At 36.7% G+C, this 16,365-nt stretch overlaps 1 protein-coding gene across 1 annotated transcript; it reads left to right on the top strand.

Annotated features, from left to right (window-relative positions):
• The first annotated feature begins 7,822 nt into the window (after positions 1–7,822).
• On the top strand, positions 7,823–8,851 carry LOC124988933 (trace amine-associated receptor 7a). The gene has a single exon (XM_047558771.1). The coding sequence runs from the start codon at positions 7,823–7,825 to the stop codon at positions 8,849–8,851; it is 1,029 nt and encodes a 342-aa protein (XP_047414727.1).
• Positions 8,852–16,365: the final 7,514 nt, after the last annotated feature.

Raw genomic sequence — 16,365 nt, 5'->3', positions numbered from 1 at the left:
ATGTCACTTAACTCTGCAGTTCTGTTTCTAGCAAGTCACCTAAGAAAAGAGCCAGGTGAAGATTCTCCAATCTTATGATGACAAAGATGTTCATTGTATAACTCTCACTGTTAATGGGAAAAAAACCTGATTGATATGGGATAAGTTAAATAAACTATACCTGATCTATGTAATGAAATGTTATGAAGTCACTAAAAAGCTTTAAGAAATTCTGCACAAATTGACATAAAGCAAAACGACTCTAACACAAATTACAAAAGAATTAAGGTACTCTGACCCAAATACATGTACATATATCTCTACAAAGTCTAATTTTATATATAGTAGATAGAGTGCATTGGGGAATATACCTTGTACATATATTCTATCACTTAGATATTTGTGATAAAATAAATACATTAAAATTTAAATTGCCATTTCACATATTTCAGTTTTCATCTGAGCATTGAAATTAGCTTTGTTTGTTTGTATGTTTTAATTTAAGGGAAATATCTTTTGAGAATACATCTGCAACATATTATTTTTCACCTAATGAAACTATGCATTGGCATATGTTAAGAGCTACAACTTAAAGTGATTAATATATTGTGAGTATTACAACTTAATGTTATTAAAGTATTTTTCATGTTTTACAACAGATCTTTAAGATCTTCCAACTCTTCTTTCACTAAATATTAATTATGTGCTGTAGTCAGGAGTTTTGGAAGCTACAAGTATAATTCACAAAATCCATTCCTCCAGGAACCTATGGCTAGGTTTATCATTGATACCTTCTTTTTGTAAAAAAAAAAAAAAAAAAAAAAAAAAACAAAACAACAACAAAACAACAACAACAACAAAAAAAACTTGTTTAAAAAATTTCAGGGGACTGTGGAATGTTTAGAGACCCTCACTGCCAGAAAAGGACTGAGAAAGAAGAGGAGTATATTTTTTAACATCCCCAGTGTTTGACTTGACTTCTCTCTATATTTTTTAAAGTAATGGAAATATGTATTCATTCCGTGGGTCTTAAAATGACCAGAAACTTGTATTCAAGTGTACTTGTCAGTCATTTCCATGAGTCTGATTACAAAGTTGATAGATAAAAAGCAAAATAATAACTGTTTATGTATAACAATGACTTAAAACATAGAGTTACAAATCTAATGAAATTCCAGTAATTAACAAAGAATTCAGTTATTTCCTTTGCATGCATCATTTCAGGATAACCACAGTCATGACTGACAGCATCATGCCAGGACCAACAGACATTCATAAACTTCATATGTTCTCTAACATATTCACATTAATACCATATCCATTCCAATATAACTTTTAAAGGATTTATAATTACCATATTATCTGAAAATGTTCACATACAATTCAACATAGCACATTAGCCTGATTAGCTTAATACCTCCTTTTTGTAAAATAAACATTTGAGAAGATCTGGGGTTCTCAGCAAGGTCCCAATTTTAAGGTAAAAAAACAAAAGCTTAATTTAGAACTTGGATTCTGGGGAAGTCCTGCCAAAGATGTCAAAACAAGTTTAAAATGTGATTAAAACATTAACAACTGAGAAAAGGTATTCATTCAAAGGCAGTAACAACTGCAAGAACTTAAAAGAAAATAAATGAAAAAAACAAATAAACACCCCTACGTTTAACTGTCTCAAGACTCATATTTCTAAATAATAGAAAATCTAATAAAGAGAGAACAAGAAATTATTTTGACAAAACATGAAAGCAAAAGGTACAGAAAAACTTTCTGCAATATGGTCCATTTTCTTTAAGTGAAGCCTGCTGATAACCTGAAAGTTGAATCAGATTAGTTATTTAAATTAATTAGTTACAAAAAGAGTTTGTGCCCAAGTTTATGCGCTATATAAGAATATCAGTGCATTGCACAGGGGCATAGGTGACTTAGAAAAACAAAAACAAATAAAGTTGTCCAGTTACCCTGAACAATGCAGACATGTTAGGAAAGATCAGTCAGGTTACGTTGAAGGAATATATTGCTCTAAACTGTAAAAATGCAGTCCAGAACATGGTTGGACATTTAAAGAATAGTTTTCAGAATTAAAAAAAGAAATACAAATCAAAATATCTCTTCCAATTTTTTTTTTCCCTACCACTAGGTCGAGAAAACTTTGTAATTTTTAACATGGTGAATTACGTTCCGATTTGTATAAAATATTAATGCTCCAAATTTTTAGAAAAATTTAGAAATAATTTCCTTTAAATTAGAGTCAACATGGCTACTCACAAAATTCCTCTTACAAAATTCACGTTCCATGAATACCTTGAAACTTCCTCTGAAGTTTTATGACTTGTTTAGACTTATAACTTGCTTATGCTGGCAGATTTGCCCTGTACTGCCTTTAGCTCATTTAGGAACAACCCATCATTCTACTTGAAGAGAAAATTTTGGTTCTACCACACAATATTCTTATTAAAAAATTGTCTTCATTGATCACAATATTCCTTACAAAAACATGGTCACACTTACATATTCCTTTAGAACTCTCTCCTTACTTACTGTTTTCTTCTGCTTGTCATAAAAAATCTGAATTTGTTCTTTTTTCTCAAACCATATGTTCATACTTTTAATAGTTGCATCATCAATACAAATTTATTTGTATATAATTTGTATAGAAAATTATATACATCACTTAGAAATTTAAGTCTTAACAACTCTCACTTGTAGTGAAAACCTAGGATATTGGCAAAATTTAAAGATTGCCTTATGCTGAAAATTTAAGAATATGTAATTCTAGGATCATATGCTCTCCCATAAAAATTTTTACTGTGGAAAGGACATAAGTAATAAAAGATTCAAATATTTTTGTTCTCACAAAATTTAAAAATTCCAGAAAGGATAAATTTCAGCCTCATAATGACAGTTAAAAGTTCAGTATTTTGGTTGGGGGCAGAGACCCATGCCTATAACCCCAGAGGTTTGTGAGGCTGAGACAGGAGGATCACAAGTTCAAAGCCAGCCTCAGAAACAGCAAGGCACTAAGCAACTCAGTGAGACCCTGTCTCTAAATAAAATACAAAATAGGGCTGGAGATGTGGCTCAGAGTTTCAGTGCCCCTAAGTCTAATCCCCAGTACCAAATAATAATAATAATAATAATAATAATAATAATAATAATAATAATAATAAAGTTCAGTATTTTAACTCAAAAATAACTGGAATATGATACATACATATATATATGATATCTATTTAAAACTCCTATTTATAAGCATTTATTACATTTATTTCTGCCTAATTTTTTAACCATTGTACTTAGACAACTTATGAAAATAGTAACCTCAACCAAAGATAGTCATTGGGTAGCTGGGTGCTGTGGCACTCCTCTCCCACTTTCTCTTTTTCCCTGCTGCCGTGACGTAGGAAGCTCTGCTCTGCTCTTCCAACATAAGGTTCTAAGTCACCTTGGACCAAAGCAACAGAACCACCCAATGATGAACTAAAATCTGTGCGAGAAGACAAATGGACGTAAACAATGTGGGAAAGACTTCAGTGAGTACAGTAATCTTCATACACATGAACAGACTCCTACGGGAGAGAAGCCTGATCACTGTAAATAATGTGGTAAAACCTTCACCAGTTCCAATTACCTTCCAGTACACGAACAAACTCATACTAGAGAGAAGCCCTATGAATGTAAACAGTGTGGGAAAGCCTGACACAACATCTGGTCACCTTCCCACACATAAATGGACTCTTACTGGGGAGAGGTCCTATGAATGTAAACAATGGGGACAGCCTTTTGCTAGGTGCAGTCACCTTCACACACCAACGAAATCATTCAGGAGAGAAGCTCTATCAATGTTGACTTCTTTTTTAAGGCAATGTTTTTCTAGAAATAGAAAGAAGGCTGAGTGCAGCATCTGAGCATTAGTCCAGGGTACAGAGATCAGTGGCTGCAGCAGGTGCGCTGGAGATTTCTCCTTGATAAGGCTGCAGGAAGCACTTCCCTTTCTTGGAGGGAGAATTCTGCTTATTCTGCTCCTTAGAGTTAGAAATGCATTCCATAGGACAGACCATGAATAAAATTCCACAGCTACTATTGTGAGATCCAAGTACACAGGAACCTGGATTTTACTGTGGGGGAAAAGGAGAAAAGGAGTAAACTCTTAATTTACCAAGATTTATCTCTTGAACTTGGTAGAATGCAAACTTATAAGCAAATTTAAGTGACTGCAGAAAGAGAAATGATATTTATAGCAAATCTGAGTGTGTAGAAGATCACATTTATACCTGTCCCCAAGTGTGTTTTTGTCCTCTTCCCTCCACACATGACCTCTGTGGCAAGACGCACACATGTGATCAATCTTAGCCCCATGTACGTTTCTCCTTTATCTCATGCTGCTTGGCACATGAGTCCCATGCAGCAGCAACTCAACACTTCTTGTCAATCTTGAGAATCCCTTATACTTCCTTATTCCAAGACTTGGCACACACTTCCTTTCCCTGTTTTACCTTCAATCTCTCTTCTCAGCCTACCTAACTCAAAACTAACGGGTACTTCATCAGTACTTTCCCCATACATACTTGGACAAAATGAGTTACTGTTATGTTGTTCTTTCCCTGTAGTCTATGTGCTTATTATAGTAATCAAAACATTGTTATATTTATTAGTTTACATGTTGACATCCCATGCCAAAGTTGCAGAAGTAAAATAAAATATTATGGATAAAATTTTATTTATTCAAAAATTTTACTGATGTATAGGTAATCAGCCAGAAGAAAAGGAGGGGAAGTGAGTGACTTTGGGTTCCCCAGAATGCTATGCAAAGACAAAAATTCCAATGAATGAAGTTCATTGAGGAAATGAAGGTAAGATTAGCACAGATGTGGGAGAGTGAGAAAAGGACTAAGCAGCCAGCACAAGGTGCCTCTGGCAGAAGGGAAAGCAGTTCCTCCTGTAGGGCAAACTGGCAACCAGTGAAAGGCACAGACCTTAGAGTCATCCCTCCTAGTTAGAAATGGAGATAGAGAATTTATACACCAACTCCTGTCATTCATTGGTTAAGGGCCACTGCCAAGAACTATCAACTCTGCAGATCTAACCACCTGCATTGTGGGTTGTAATGTGGTCTCAAGATGTAAAAGAAAGACCTTGGGGAAAACATTGCACTGCTGACAGTTGGAGGTCAACCAGTAAGCACTGAAGCAAGAAGAGCAATAATATGAGACAGTCAGAGTATGATCCTGACAGCTATGACCCTGACAGCTGTTACGGGGGAGGGGTGGGGGGGTGGGGGGGAGGCATGAACCACACTGACATGGCTCCATACAGACTGCATGCGCAGAAGGAAATGTGAGCTGATACGCAGAAGACAGCAGTCAGAGGGGCAGATTTTACCAATGGTCCAGACATAAGGAATATTGGAAATGGGAATTCACAAATTCCATCAGTGTCACTAGGTTTTCTAGACTTCCCCTTCCCCTTTGCCCAGTTCTGTTTTCAACAACCTTCTCGTGTTTCCTAGTCACTAATCTTGTGGTCAGGAGTATTTGAGAGACTGGAAGGCTTCTCTGTATGGCTTTCTCCTGGATGGCCCAGGGGACAGGTATGTGCAGAGCCTGTGTTAGGACATTGGCCTGCAGGGCTCAAGTCTGGAAAGGACAAAAGGGATGCACAGCTTCAGGTGAAGCGGAAGGTAAGGGGGAGACACAAAATGAATTGAAGCCCAACCTAAGCTTTGTGGGACTTGAGGAAAAGGGCAAATTCACAAATGCTACGTCCCAGGCAGGAGGCCTATACAAGTGGGTGGATCTCAGCCTAGGAGTTGAGAGTGGGAAATGGTTTCAGTGTTTAGGATCTGTGAGGAAACAGCAGATTAGGGCTGGGAATCTGGAAAATTAACCACACATTAAAACTTATTCTGTTGGGATTCTGGAGAATAAGCTGACCGGCCCTGGAAGAACTGTAGGTAAGTGAGGCAGATTTAAATCAGGATGCTTTCTGGCTCCTGATTGCTATTTCTTTAGTTAACAGAGGATTAATTCAAATGATTATGATATCCAGAAAACTTTTCCTTTACTTGTCAACTATTCATCAACATTATCTCTAATTATTTAATATAATTTGTTTTAGAAATCCATGTAGCACTAAATGTGTGAAGATCTAAAATATCATCTACAGAATTAATGGCCACTAAAAACTTAAGAAAATATTTGCATCATTGAGCAAAGTATTAATATTAGTAAAAATAAAAATGATATATTTTTGGTATTCAGATCACAAAAAAAAGAATAATGTAACTTGAAAAGGAAATGGATATGTTAAATTATTATGTATAGGACTCACTCCACTTTGGATATGTATATAAAAGCATCATGTTGTACATCCTAAATTTATATTTTTAAAAATCCTGTAAATAAAACACTCTTGAAATTCCAAAATAAAGTCCACAATCGTAAAGTAGTAAAATTCACTACTCAACAGAAAAAGGAACAAATTCCTGGTAGGTGCCTAAACATATACTCATTCTATTTGTAGTCCCATAAATGTATTCCAAAACATATTACCTTTCCTTGTTCTACATAAAATCAAATATTAAATTAATAACATGCTGTGTTAATTTCAAATTAAAGGGAGTACACATAGTTATATATGTCAAAATTAAAATTACTTCAAATTCTCTAGTACAGATTTAAAAAGTAAGAAATTTTCTAATATGAAGTATATATCAATATTAAAAAGTCAATTTTTAAAAAGTTTCCAAGAGTCATTTGCCAGAAAAATCTTATCAAACCTAAGATGAAGCCTGCTCTGTAGTTCTAAGCAAAAATGGAAATGTGCCAAAGGTGAAAGGTAGTCTTATATTAGAATTTCTACATTCTGAAGATTCTTTCTACATTTTATTTTAAAAACTTCTTTCTAATAATTCTCACTAAAAACAAATAAACAAATAAACCTTAGAAGGAACTACTTTTTGTTTGTGCTTACACTTCCCTTATTTGACTCCATCAGGAAAACACCTTACACTCTACTTTTCCCAATCAGAATGATTAAAACTAAACCTGTAATATTCTACGTATTAATTTAAAATTCTGAATTATATTTCTTTCACAAAATTAGTGCTCAAAGGAATAAAGAGCATAGCTGAAGGAATTTTAGTGACAATTTGAGAATTATTAATAAATAGTTCTCACAAAAATGGAAATGTACTCTCCAATAATTAATAAGAGCAAGCAATACAGCTTTCAAATTCTGAACAAAGGTTCATCAGGACAAGGTATAATTTCCATTTCAGGAAAAGATCATATTCATCAAAAAATCAGAAGGGCATAAATTGTGTTTGGACATAAACGTAATTATTTAGAAGTTTCTTATTTGCCAGAACTTGCCCTATGGGGATTCAATCTCAGGGGCCTTAAGTATTCAAAATCATTAAGTTACTTTCCTGAGGGGAAAGAGTACTCTGGGCATTGCCCTAGCTTTGTTAACTCAGGGTAAGAATGCTAATAAAAAGGGCATTCAGTTATGTGAAACAGATCATTCCTTTTGAAGAGAAACACTTCTCAGATATGAGGAACTGGGTAAAGCAGATACATTTTTAAAAGTAGAAGTAAATAACATTTTATGTAATAATGGAAGTTGATTGCTTGTGTGTTAGGAAGGAAATAATTTTAGGAGATGAAGATATGATTCAGTTTCTAAACATGCAAATAAGAATTTGTAGGTTCAAAGAAAAACGGACAAAATGTACTAGCAATGATTGAACTGTTTTATACCTTTTTTTTTTTTTTAGATTTTCAAGAATTGGAATAACAAACTTGGTCGTAGATGACAGTTTCCCCAGATATCAAAACAGAGAGTCATGAGTGGTGATCTGACCCCTCCTGCAGTTCAACTGTGCTATGAGAACTTGAACATGTCCTGTGTCAAAACTCCCTACTCTCCAGCCCCCCGCCTGATTCTGTATGCAGTGTTTGGCTTTGGGGCTGTGCTGGCTGTTTTTGGAAACCTGCTGGTGATGACTTCCATTCTTCATTTCAAGCAACTGTATTCTCCAGCCAATTTTTTGATTGCCTCTCTGGCCTGTGCTGACTTCTTGGTAGGAGTGACTGTGATGCCTTTCAGTATGGTCAGGTCAGTGGAGAGCTGCTGGTACTTTGGGGACAGTTACTGTAAATTCCACTCTTGTTTCGAGGGGTCCTTTTGTTATGCTTCTATCTACCACTTGTGCTTCATCTCCATTGACAGGTACATCGCTGTTACAGACCCTCTGGTCTATCCAACCAAGTTCACTGCATCTGTGTCTGGCACCTGTATTGCCTTCTGCTGGCTCCTTTCCATTATTTATAGTTTTTCCCTTCTTTATACAGGGGCAAATGAAGTTGGGCTGGAGGGGCTAGTCAGTGCTCTCACCTGTGTGGGAGGCTGTCAAATCGCAGTGAATCAGAGTTGGGTCTTGATAAATTTTCTATTATTTTTTGTGCCCATGATTGTGATGATAACAGTTTACTCCAGGATTTTCCTCATTGTTAAACAACAGGCCAGGAAAATTGAACGCATGAGCAACGAGACTGCAAAATCGTCAGAGAGCTACAAAGACAGAGTGGCCAAGCGGGAGAGAAAAGCTGCCAAAACGCTGGGAATCGCTGTGATAGCATTTCTGATATCATGGTTGCCGTACTTCGTTGATTCCATCATCGATGCCTTTCTGGGTTTCATTACGCCCACGTATGTTTATGAAATATTGCTTTGGATTGCCTACTATAACTCAGCAATGAATCCCTTGATTTATGCTTTCTTTTATCCTTGGTTCCGAAAAGCCATCAAACTCATTGTCACTGGCGAAGTCTTGAGAGAGAATTCCTCAACGATAAACTTGTCTCTTGAGTAGTTTCTTGTTTTAGATTGGGGGAATTGAAGAGAGATTCACCTTAGACACATCATGGGGAAAAGAACTGACCATACCTGTGCAAGATCTCCAAATGTGAAATAACTGAATTATGCTTCAATTTGATCCAGACTCTTAAGTTCAGGTGCAATGGTCTTTGGTAAATATAACATTAAAACCCAATTGTATTGCAAACAGCATGACCTCAGAGCCAGAAATGCCTGAATTCCAAAACCAACTCTGCCATTTATCAATGTGATCTTGGCTGTTTAGTTTTCCCTGAGTTCCTTGTATTTCTCTGGTTAATAACCCTTTCCTTGTAGTATCATTGAGAAAATATAGGAGAATTAATATAAAGGAACTATTGAAATGTATTTTTAAATTCTAAGGTCTGGCATATTTTTTCATATTAGTTTAAACCCTGGATATATCATCTCTCCATTCTTCTGTATCAGTTTCCTAAACTAATGTGAATGAAACCAAGAGAAACTTAGGTGCTGTTTCTTTGCTCCAAGAGGTCCAAGGACCACTCTGTTGTTCAGATTTGTGGGTCTAAAAGTACCATTTAAGAGCCATGAAAAATAAATGAAGAGATATACTAATTATAGTACCAGTTCAATATTTTACAATGGAAAAGAATAATAGCATCATAAGTTATATCCATTCACTTCTTTACTAGCCATGAAATGTGTATTTACTTCCAGGGAGTCAGGGAGTAAGTGAAGCTACCCCTAAATATTCCTGCTCTCACAAAGAGTGAGGCTCAGACACTGCAGTCAGGTTGCTTAGAGGCATCTGGAGCACAAATTTTTTATGTAAAATATTTCAGAGGAAGAGAATTATGTCATAAAGAAAAGTATAGACAAAGTTCTACAGAGAGATGTAGACGTTGGAGGGACTAATTGATTTGTTGTGATTCAACATTTGAATATATGAATTTCTATTCATATACACTTCTTTATTAAAAATTAGTTTTACTGTAAATGATTATTTTCCTTTAAGGCTCATGGGGTCATTCAGATAAATTTTAAGTACTAAAGCTGAATTGGTCCACAAAAATTAAGCAAAATTGTGACCTTGTTATTTTATACTCTTGGACCATTTGGTTCCCTTGTTCTTCTTTTCCCCAACAAGATCTCCAAATCCATTCATTCCCCTAAGCCTGGTTAAGATTACAAATGGCCTTGAACTTTTCTCCATGGACACTAGTGCAGTAATAAGAATATCAATATGATTATGTTTGCAAAACGTGTGCACCTTTAGTAACATATATTTAACAGTAACTTGGTAATTTTCCTTTCCTTTTTCCATGTACAAAAGTTTAAAACTAAAGAGATTCTGGGTGCATTTTTTAGCTTCCCACTTTTTAGGAGTCAGGTTGTTATATTATTTTCTGCATTTTAATGATCCACTGTGCATATTCATTTTCCTAAAAAATCTGTTCCTCAGGAGATTGTCTTTTCTTGTTAATCTTTAATCTCTATGCCTCCAGCAGGGACCCTGCACTACACATGGAATGGGACTGTAATGGTTGGTCAATAAATGTTAGCTGAATAATTAAGTGTGCATTTCCTTTAAATAAAGAAAAAAAAATGTATCAGGAACTGAACCCAAGGATGTTTAACCATTGAGCCACATCCCAGCCTTTTTTATTTTTTATTTTGTAATTTTTTATTTTTTTTTTTTGAGACAGAGTCTAGCTAAGTTGCTTAGGGCCTCACTAAGTCACTGAGACTGGCTTTGAACTTGCAGTTCTCCCACTTCAGCCTCTTGAGCCACTGAGATCAAAGGCATGTGGCACCATTCCAGGCTAAATAGAGAAATATTTTGATGAGTTTATATAAGAATGTGAGTGTTCACATTGAGTAAATATGATTATGTATGGATCATTATGCACAAAGGTGGTTATCAGACACTATTGTGGACACCCTACATGTTAATTTTGTGGTATTTGTGAGTCTGGCTGTCCACAGTACTAGGATTGGGCCTTGTAGGGGTACCCTGGAGATTCCCCTTCTTGGCTCCAACAACAGGTCAAGGTGTAATTTCTTTCTGAGGATTGCCTCAATGCTCCTCCCTTAAATGGGTTCTTGGCCTGGTTCTCTAGATCCATGGTTATCTCTTCCACTGTCTATTATACATGTATTCTATATTTATGTCTAAATTACTTAGGAAAGACTTTATGGTAATTCTATTAAAATTATAATTTTAACTGGAATTAGAATGCTAGTTCAAAAAGAAATCCTTCAGAATCTGAAAAGCATTTCTCTATTGCCCTCTAGGACCTAGTGGGATGATGAGAAATTCGATAGTCATTTTCTATCTTCCTCTGAGACTACTTTCCGGTTCACTCTTTTTAGAGAGAAAATATGTGATACTTGCTTTTCTGTGATGGCAGACACTTTGAATTGAAATCTTAGACCTTTCTTTAACCCAGAAGAAACTTTCTCTGGAATTGCTTTTATTATATTCATTCCTTTGTTCTCTATGGTGGCTCCTTTTGGGTCTTGGAACTTTTCTCTGAATCAATTGAGAAGTAAAAGAAAGAATAGCTCTTAACTCTCTGGTTGCCTCTAGGGTGCAGGTATGTGAGTGTGTGTGCGTGTGTGTGTGAGCATGCAGGAACACACCAGCTGTGTAATTCTCTGGTTTTACAATCGATTTGATCCTGCTTTCTATTTTGGGGGGCATTTCAATGGGATTTCAGGAGCAATATAATTAAAACTATGTGTTTAGTTAACTCGACAGGGATGATCTTCATATGATATGTAAAAATACAACCATTCCCATAATTAAAATGTTGGAGTGCTTAAATGGATGTTTATAGTTTAAAAATACATATTTACTTTTTAAGTACCTATTGCTGTGAGTCACCATGCAAGTCCTCACTGCTCCCCTCATCCCTCCCAAGACTTTTCATGATCCACAAATGCCAACTCCAATGCCAGGCAAAGGAAGGCATCTTCAGAGCTTGCTCCACCTCTCAGACAAGCCTCCTTTCTGATAGATCATGGCCCACGTCTTGCCAGACTGTGTTTTGTCTGAATGTTGATCCAGAAATTAAGTGATCACATTCTGAAGAGAACTTGATCAATAATAAATTTATTTTTGAGCATGTTATCTTAAATAGGGGAAATTTAAGAATGGACTAATAATTAATACATTATTATTTAATTATTATTTATTTATTATTACCTTCTAAAATTAAATGAGTTCTCCAAATATGTGGTCTGACAACTGAGATTTTTTTGACTATCCAGGAAAACCATAAAGAACGGGACTCTAGTCATCAGAGTCATCCTTTGCTCCATCTAATTAGAAAGTGCAACCCACCGACTATGTCTTAGTTACTCAATGTTATGAATTTGATACACCACAAACATAAAAAGGCTTTATCATTATATCTATTTGTGCATGGAAACAGGCTCTATTGACTCTTCATCCCTCATTTTTATGACAATATTATCTGATCCCACAGCTTTCTACTCAAGTTCTAGATTTGAAAGTCCACTCTAAAGAGATTAACTTAGACATTAAATCCTGTTCAGCACTCTTATCTTCCTTGTCCTGACGCCTTCTAGGCCTAGGCCCTATAGACCTAAGGAGGAAGGGCTACAGTCCTTTATTTCTCTCCTCTCCCTCCCCTCTTTTCTTCATGCAGTCCCAGTCACCCTCCAGGGCAGAGCAAAAGTGGAATAGGGAGAACATCAGCAATGGTACAATAGTTTAAATCATGCCCCCTAGTGTTGTAGTCTTAAAGAGCAAAGCTGTACAAATGTAGGCTCTGTAATGAGGTGCACCTGTGATTCCTTTGGGGGAAGCTTGCATACTACACAGATCCTTGATGGGGTGAGCCTCCTGGGATCCCTTTCAACTCCTGTTTAGAGTCTGTCCATGAGAAGAAGCCCTATGGACTTTTGCATCTGGGGTCATTCTGTCCAGGGGAACACTCCACTGAAAAAAGTACTAGTAAGAAGATTCAAGTTGAATTCCCTGTTTAGGGTTCCTTATTCAATAGTCTTACTGAACTGCCCTGTGCTCATTTTGAGCAGAAGGAAGATTGAATGGAGGATATGGTGGGAGCATACGTGGGCTGATGAGGAGAGAAGCCCATGCTGTCACTGTCCCCGTGGTAAAGGAGCTTGAGTTCCTTGTGGCCTAGAGAACACATAAGAGGGAGTTAGGTGGTCCTTTCTGCAAGTGCTCTGTTAAGGGTACACCAAGTGTCAGAGACACATCCTACAGGAACTGAGGAAGAAATTGAAAGAGTTAGGAGGAAAGTAACCACGAGCTTCAGGTAATTGGGGAGTGAGAATGGCTTCTGCAGAGCTTACTGAAGAATTCAGGTTTGCACGGAGAGTGGCATGATCTGGACATTCAGCGTGCAGAAGTCGTGCCCACAAAGTGAAGGTTGCCAAATATGGTATCAAATTTTGGCATAAAATTCTGTGATCCTCTTTTTCCTACTTTCTCTTTTTCTCTGAGGAGTAGATTCAGAAAAGGAGGGTGGGATGAGGAATGAAAAGCAGGTATTTCCTTTCCCTAAAACCAAACACTTCAAGCTCATACCTGCTTCCTAGAGGCAGGGAGGCCAGGGATACTCAAATAGTAATGGGTCAAAGTTTTAATTGGAGTGCCCTAAAACTGAAATGTTCAACACTCATAGTGATGGACAATCATGAATCATGCCTGAGGTATAACCAAGGGAGGAACACGGGAAGACGTGGAACACACTCAGAGGCTGTGATTGGAGAAAACGCTCTTCACTTACTGTTTAGCACTTCGACCTGACTGTGTTTTGTGACCTCTAGCCTCTAATCTATAGAGACTGGGTACCGAACATTTCCCTCCCCTTCCTCTCATTAACAGTCTTCTGAGTTCGGGCACTGCCATGATTACAGGGCATCATTATCACATTTTCCTTTTTCCTTGGTCATAATGAGGAAGTTTTACACTCTCAGTCACTGGGGAGGAGGTTGAGTTAGTGGGCTTTTATTTTAGAAACATCTTCGAGGATTTCACAACACACAAGATAAAGGTCAAATGTAAAAACAACACTGAAAACTTCAGCTGATGCAAGACCACCAAAAGTTTGCCTGCAAATCCTGCCTTGGGGATTAGAATCTTAAGCCCCTGAGAAACAAGACTTCTGCCTGATCTTGATCTTATCTGTTGCAAAACTATTGCTGAAGATGGTCTTATAAGCGATACCAGAAGAGTCACATATGTGCAAGAAATTTAGAGTCTTTGGGAAGAGCCTCTAATCCCATCCTACCTCAGTATTGGGTGAGGTGATTTTATTGACTAAGTGCCAATGTGGAAGTGCAGATTGATTTAGATTCCTGTATTAAGTTTAGATGATATAGGAAATACATACAAATATTGAAGAAACACGTTTGTTTAATGCTATTTTTAGGGACTCCTTTGCTTAGATCTGCCCATATTGGCTTACTATACTCACAGGCTATTGTCTTTCACTTGGAAGTGTTTATCACCATTTGCATTCATATATCCATCTCTCTACTTACTTCTTTCATGTTTCTTTTCTTCTCAAGACCTCGAACTTCATGAGGATAGAGATCATGTGTGGTTTGGTCAATACTTGATACCCATCTAAGGAATTCACTAAATATATTTTGAATAGATGAATTAATTAATCTCAAAAGGATGGAGGGAGACATAAAGTTAGGATGATACTAAATGCCATAAAACCTACAGGACAACTCCCCACTCCCAAGTGTTTTCAAATTTAAATGTCAATACAGCACATGTTGAGAAAACCTCACATAGGGTTTTGTCTACTAAGCGATTGACATCACTTCACAAAAACAGACACTCAGAAAGTATTGGGAGAAATTTGAAAAAATTGGTTAAGAGTGCTAATTTTAGCTGGGTGCTGTGATGCATGCCTATAATCCCAGTGACTTGGGAGGCTGAGGCGGGAGGATCTTGAGTTCAAAGCCAGCCTCAGCAATGGTGAGACACTAAGCAACTCTAAATAAAATACAAAATAGACCCTGTCTCTAAATAAAATACAAAATAGGACTGAAGATGTGGCTCAGTGCTTGAGTGCCCCTGAGTTCAATCCCCAGTACCCACACCCACCAAAAAAAAAAAAAAAAGAGTCCTAATTTTATTCATGAATGATCAGATGGCCAGTTGGAATACTAAAAAATTCCTCTTACTTTTCATATGAAAAGCAAGTTCACAAATATCTCTCAGGTGCCAACTCTGCACTGCCTAGGTCTCGAATTCTTCCTCAGGAAGACTAAAGATTGTTTTTCCTTGCTCTTCAATGTCCCACCATTCCAGGTTTGGAACCCTTCCTAAGGAATCCATTTCCACATTCTTACTTCTTTCTTCTCATTATTTCTTGTGTGTGTGTGTGTGTGGGGGGGTACTGGGGATTGATCCTAGGGCCTCACACATGCTAAGTAAGTGCTCTTCCACTGAGCAACATACCCAGGCTTCAGTATTCCATTTTTTTTTTTTTTTTTTTTTTGCATTTCTTTATCACTGGGCAGAAAGACCAACCACCAGGAACCATAACTGAATGTGTGGTCATAAGGTTCACTGCGCATTTGTCACACAGATGGAGAGACATTACATATATGCTTCCAGTGACAAGGTCCTGAGAGAAGAGCTGATCTCCTTTCTACTAGCATCTCAGGAATGCTCATTGTCTAAACACCATGTAGTTCTTTAATGCTTGGAGGTGATATATTTCATCAATCTCATGTTTCTCTCACTGCATCTTATCTTTTCTGGTTGTTGGCAGATATTGCAGATGCAGAAATGATTCTTAACAGAATAGTTGAACTTGAAAGCTTGCACCCTACTATATCTTTGCAACAAAAATCCAAGATACAAAAATCTTAGTAACAAAAATTCAAGGTACAAAAATCCAGTAAGGTCATGATTGGGAACAGGGGAATGGTTCAAGTCTATACATGAAGGAAAAAGAAATCTTTGACCCCAAATACATAATGGCAATTGAATTCAATGTAGAATAGAGATTGTTTTGTAGAATAACTTTCTTAATAACCACTGTTGGAAATAGTCTTGCTAGTTCACACCTTGCACCACCGGGATTCCATTGAGGGAGTTCCCATTGAAGGCATCTATTTAACTGGACAGACTGAAACCTAATTTAGGCAGTGATGCAGACCATATGACATGGAAATAAATCTGCGGAAGATGATTCATCGACTCTAATTACACCATATCAGTGACTGTTGCTCTGAAGAACTTTGAAGGTAAAAATAAAATGTGAAAAAAAAATTATGAGTTAAAGTGAATTTTATCAAATTAAGGAAATGGAACACTTGTTTCTTGAAATCAATACCCAGTAATCTTTTACAACATTATTTTTGTTAGATTTTATTTTTTTCTAGAAAAGTCTTTGGAATTTATAATAAAAATGGGAAGTTATATTAGGGATAATATCTGACAATTTTCTGCTGGATTGGTGGATATAGGATCGAAATCCTACATTCTTGAAAATCAGAGCTGAAGCT

This window comes from Sciurus carolinensis, chromosome 7 (assembly GCF_902686445.1).
Source record: "Sciurus carolinensis chromosome 7, mSciCar1.2, whole genome shotgun sequence".
In the NCBI taxonomy this organism is placed as follows: Eukaryota; Metazoa; Chordata; class Mammalia; order Rodentia; family Sciuridae; genus Sciurus; species Sciurus carolinensis.
This window is presented reverse-complemented; position numbering and strand designations above follow the sequence as displayed.

Excerpts from the sequence above, each read along its gene's own strand:
- LOC124988933 (XM_047558771.1), top strand. The coding sequence starts at position 7,823 with ATGAGTGGTGATCTGACCCCTCCTGCAGTTCAACTGTGCTATGAGAAC.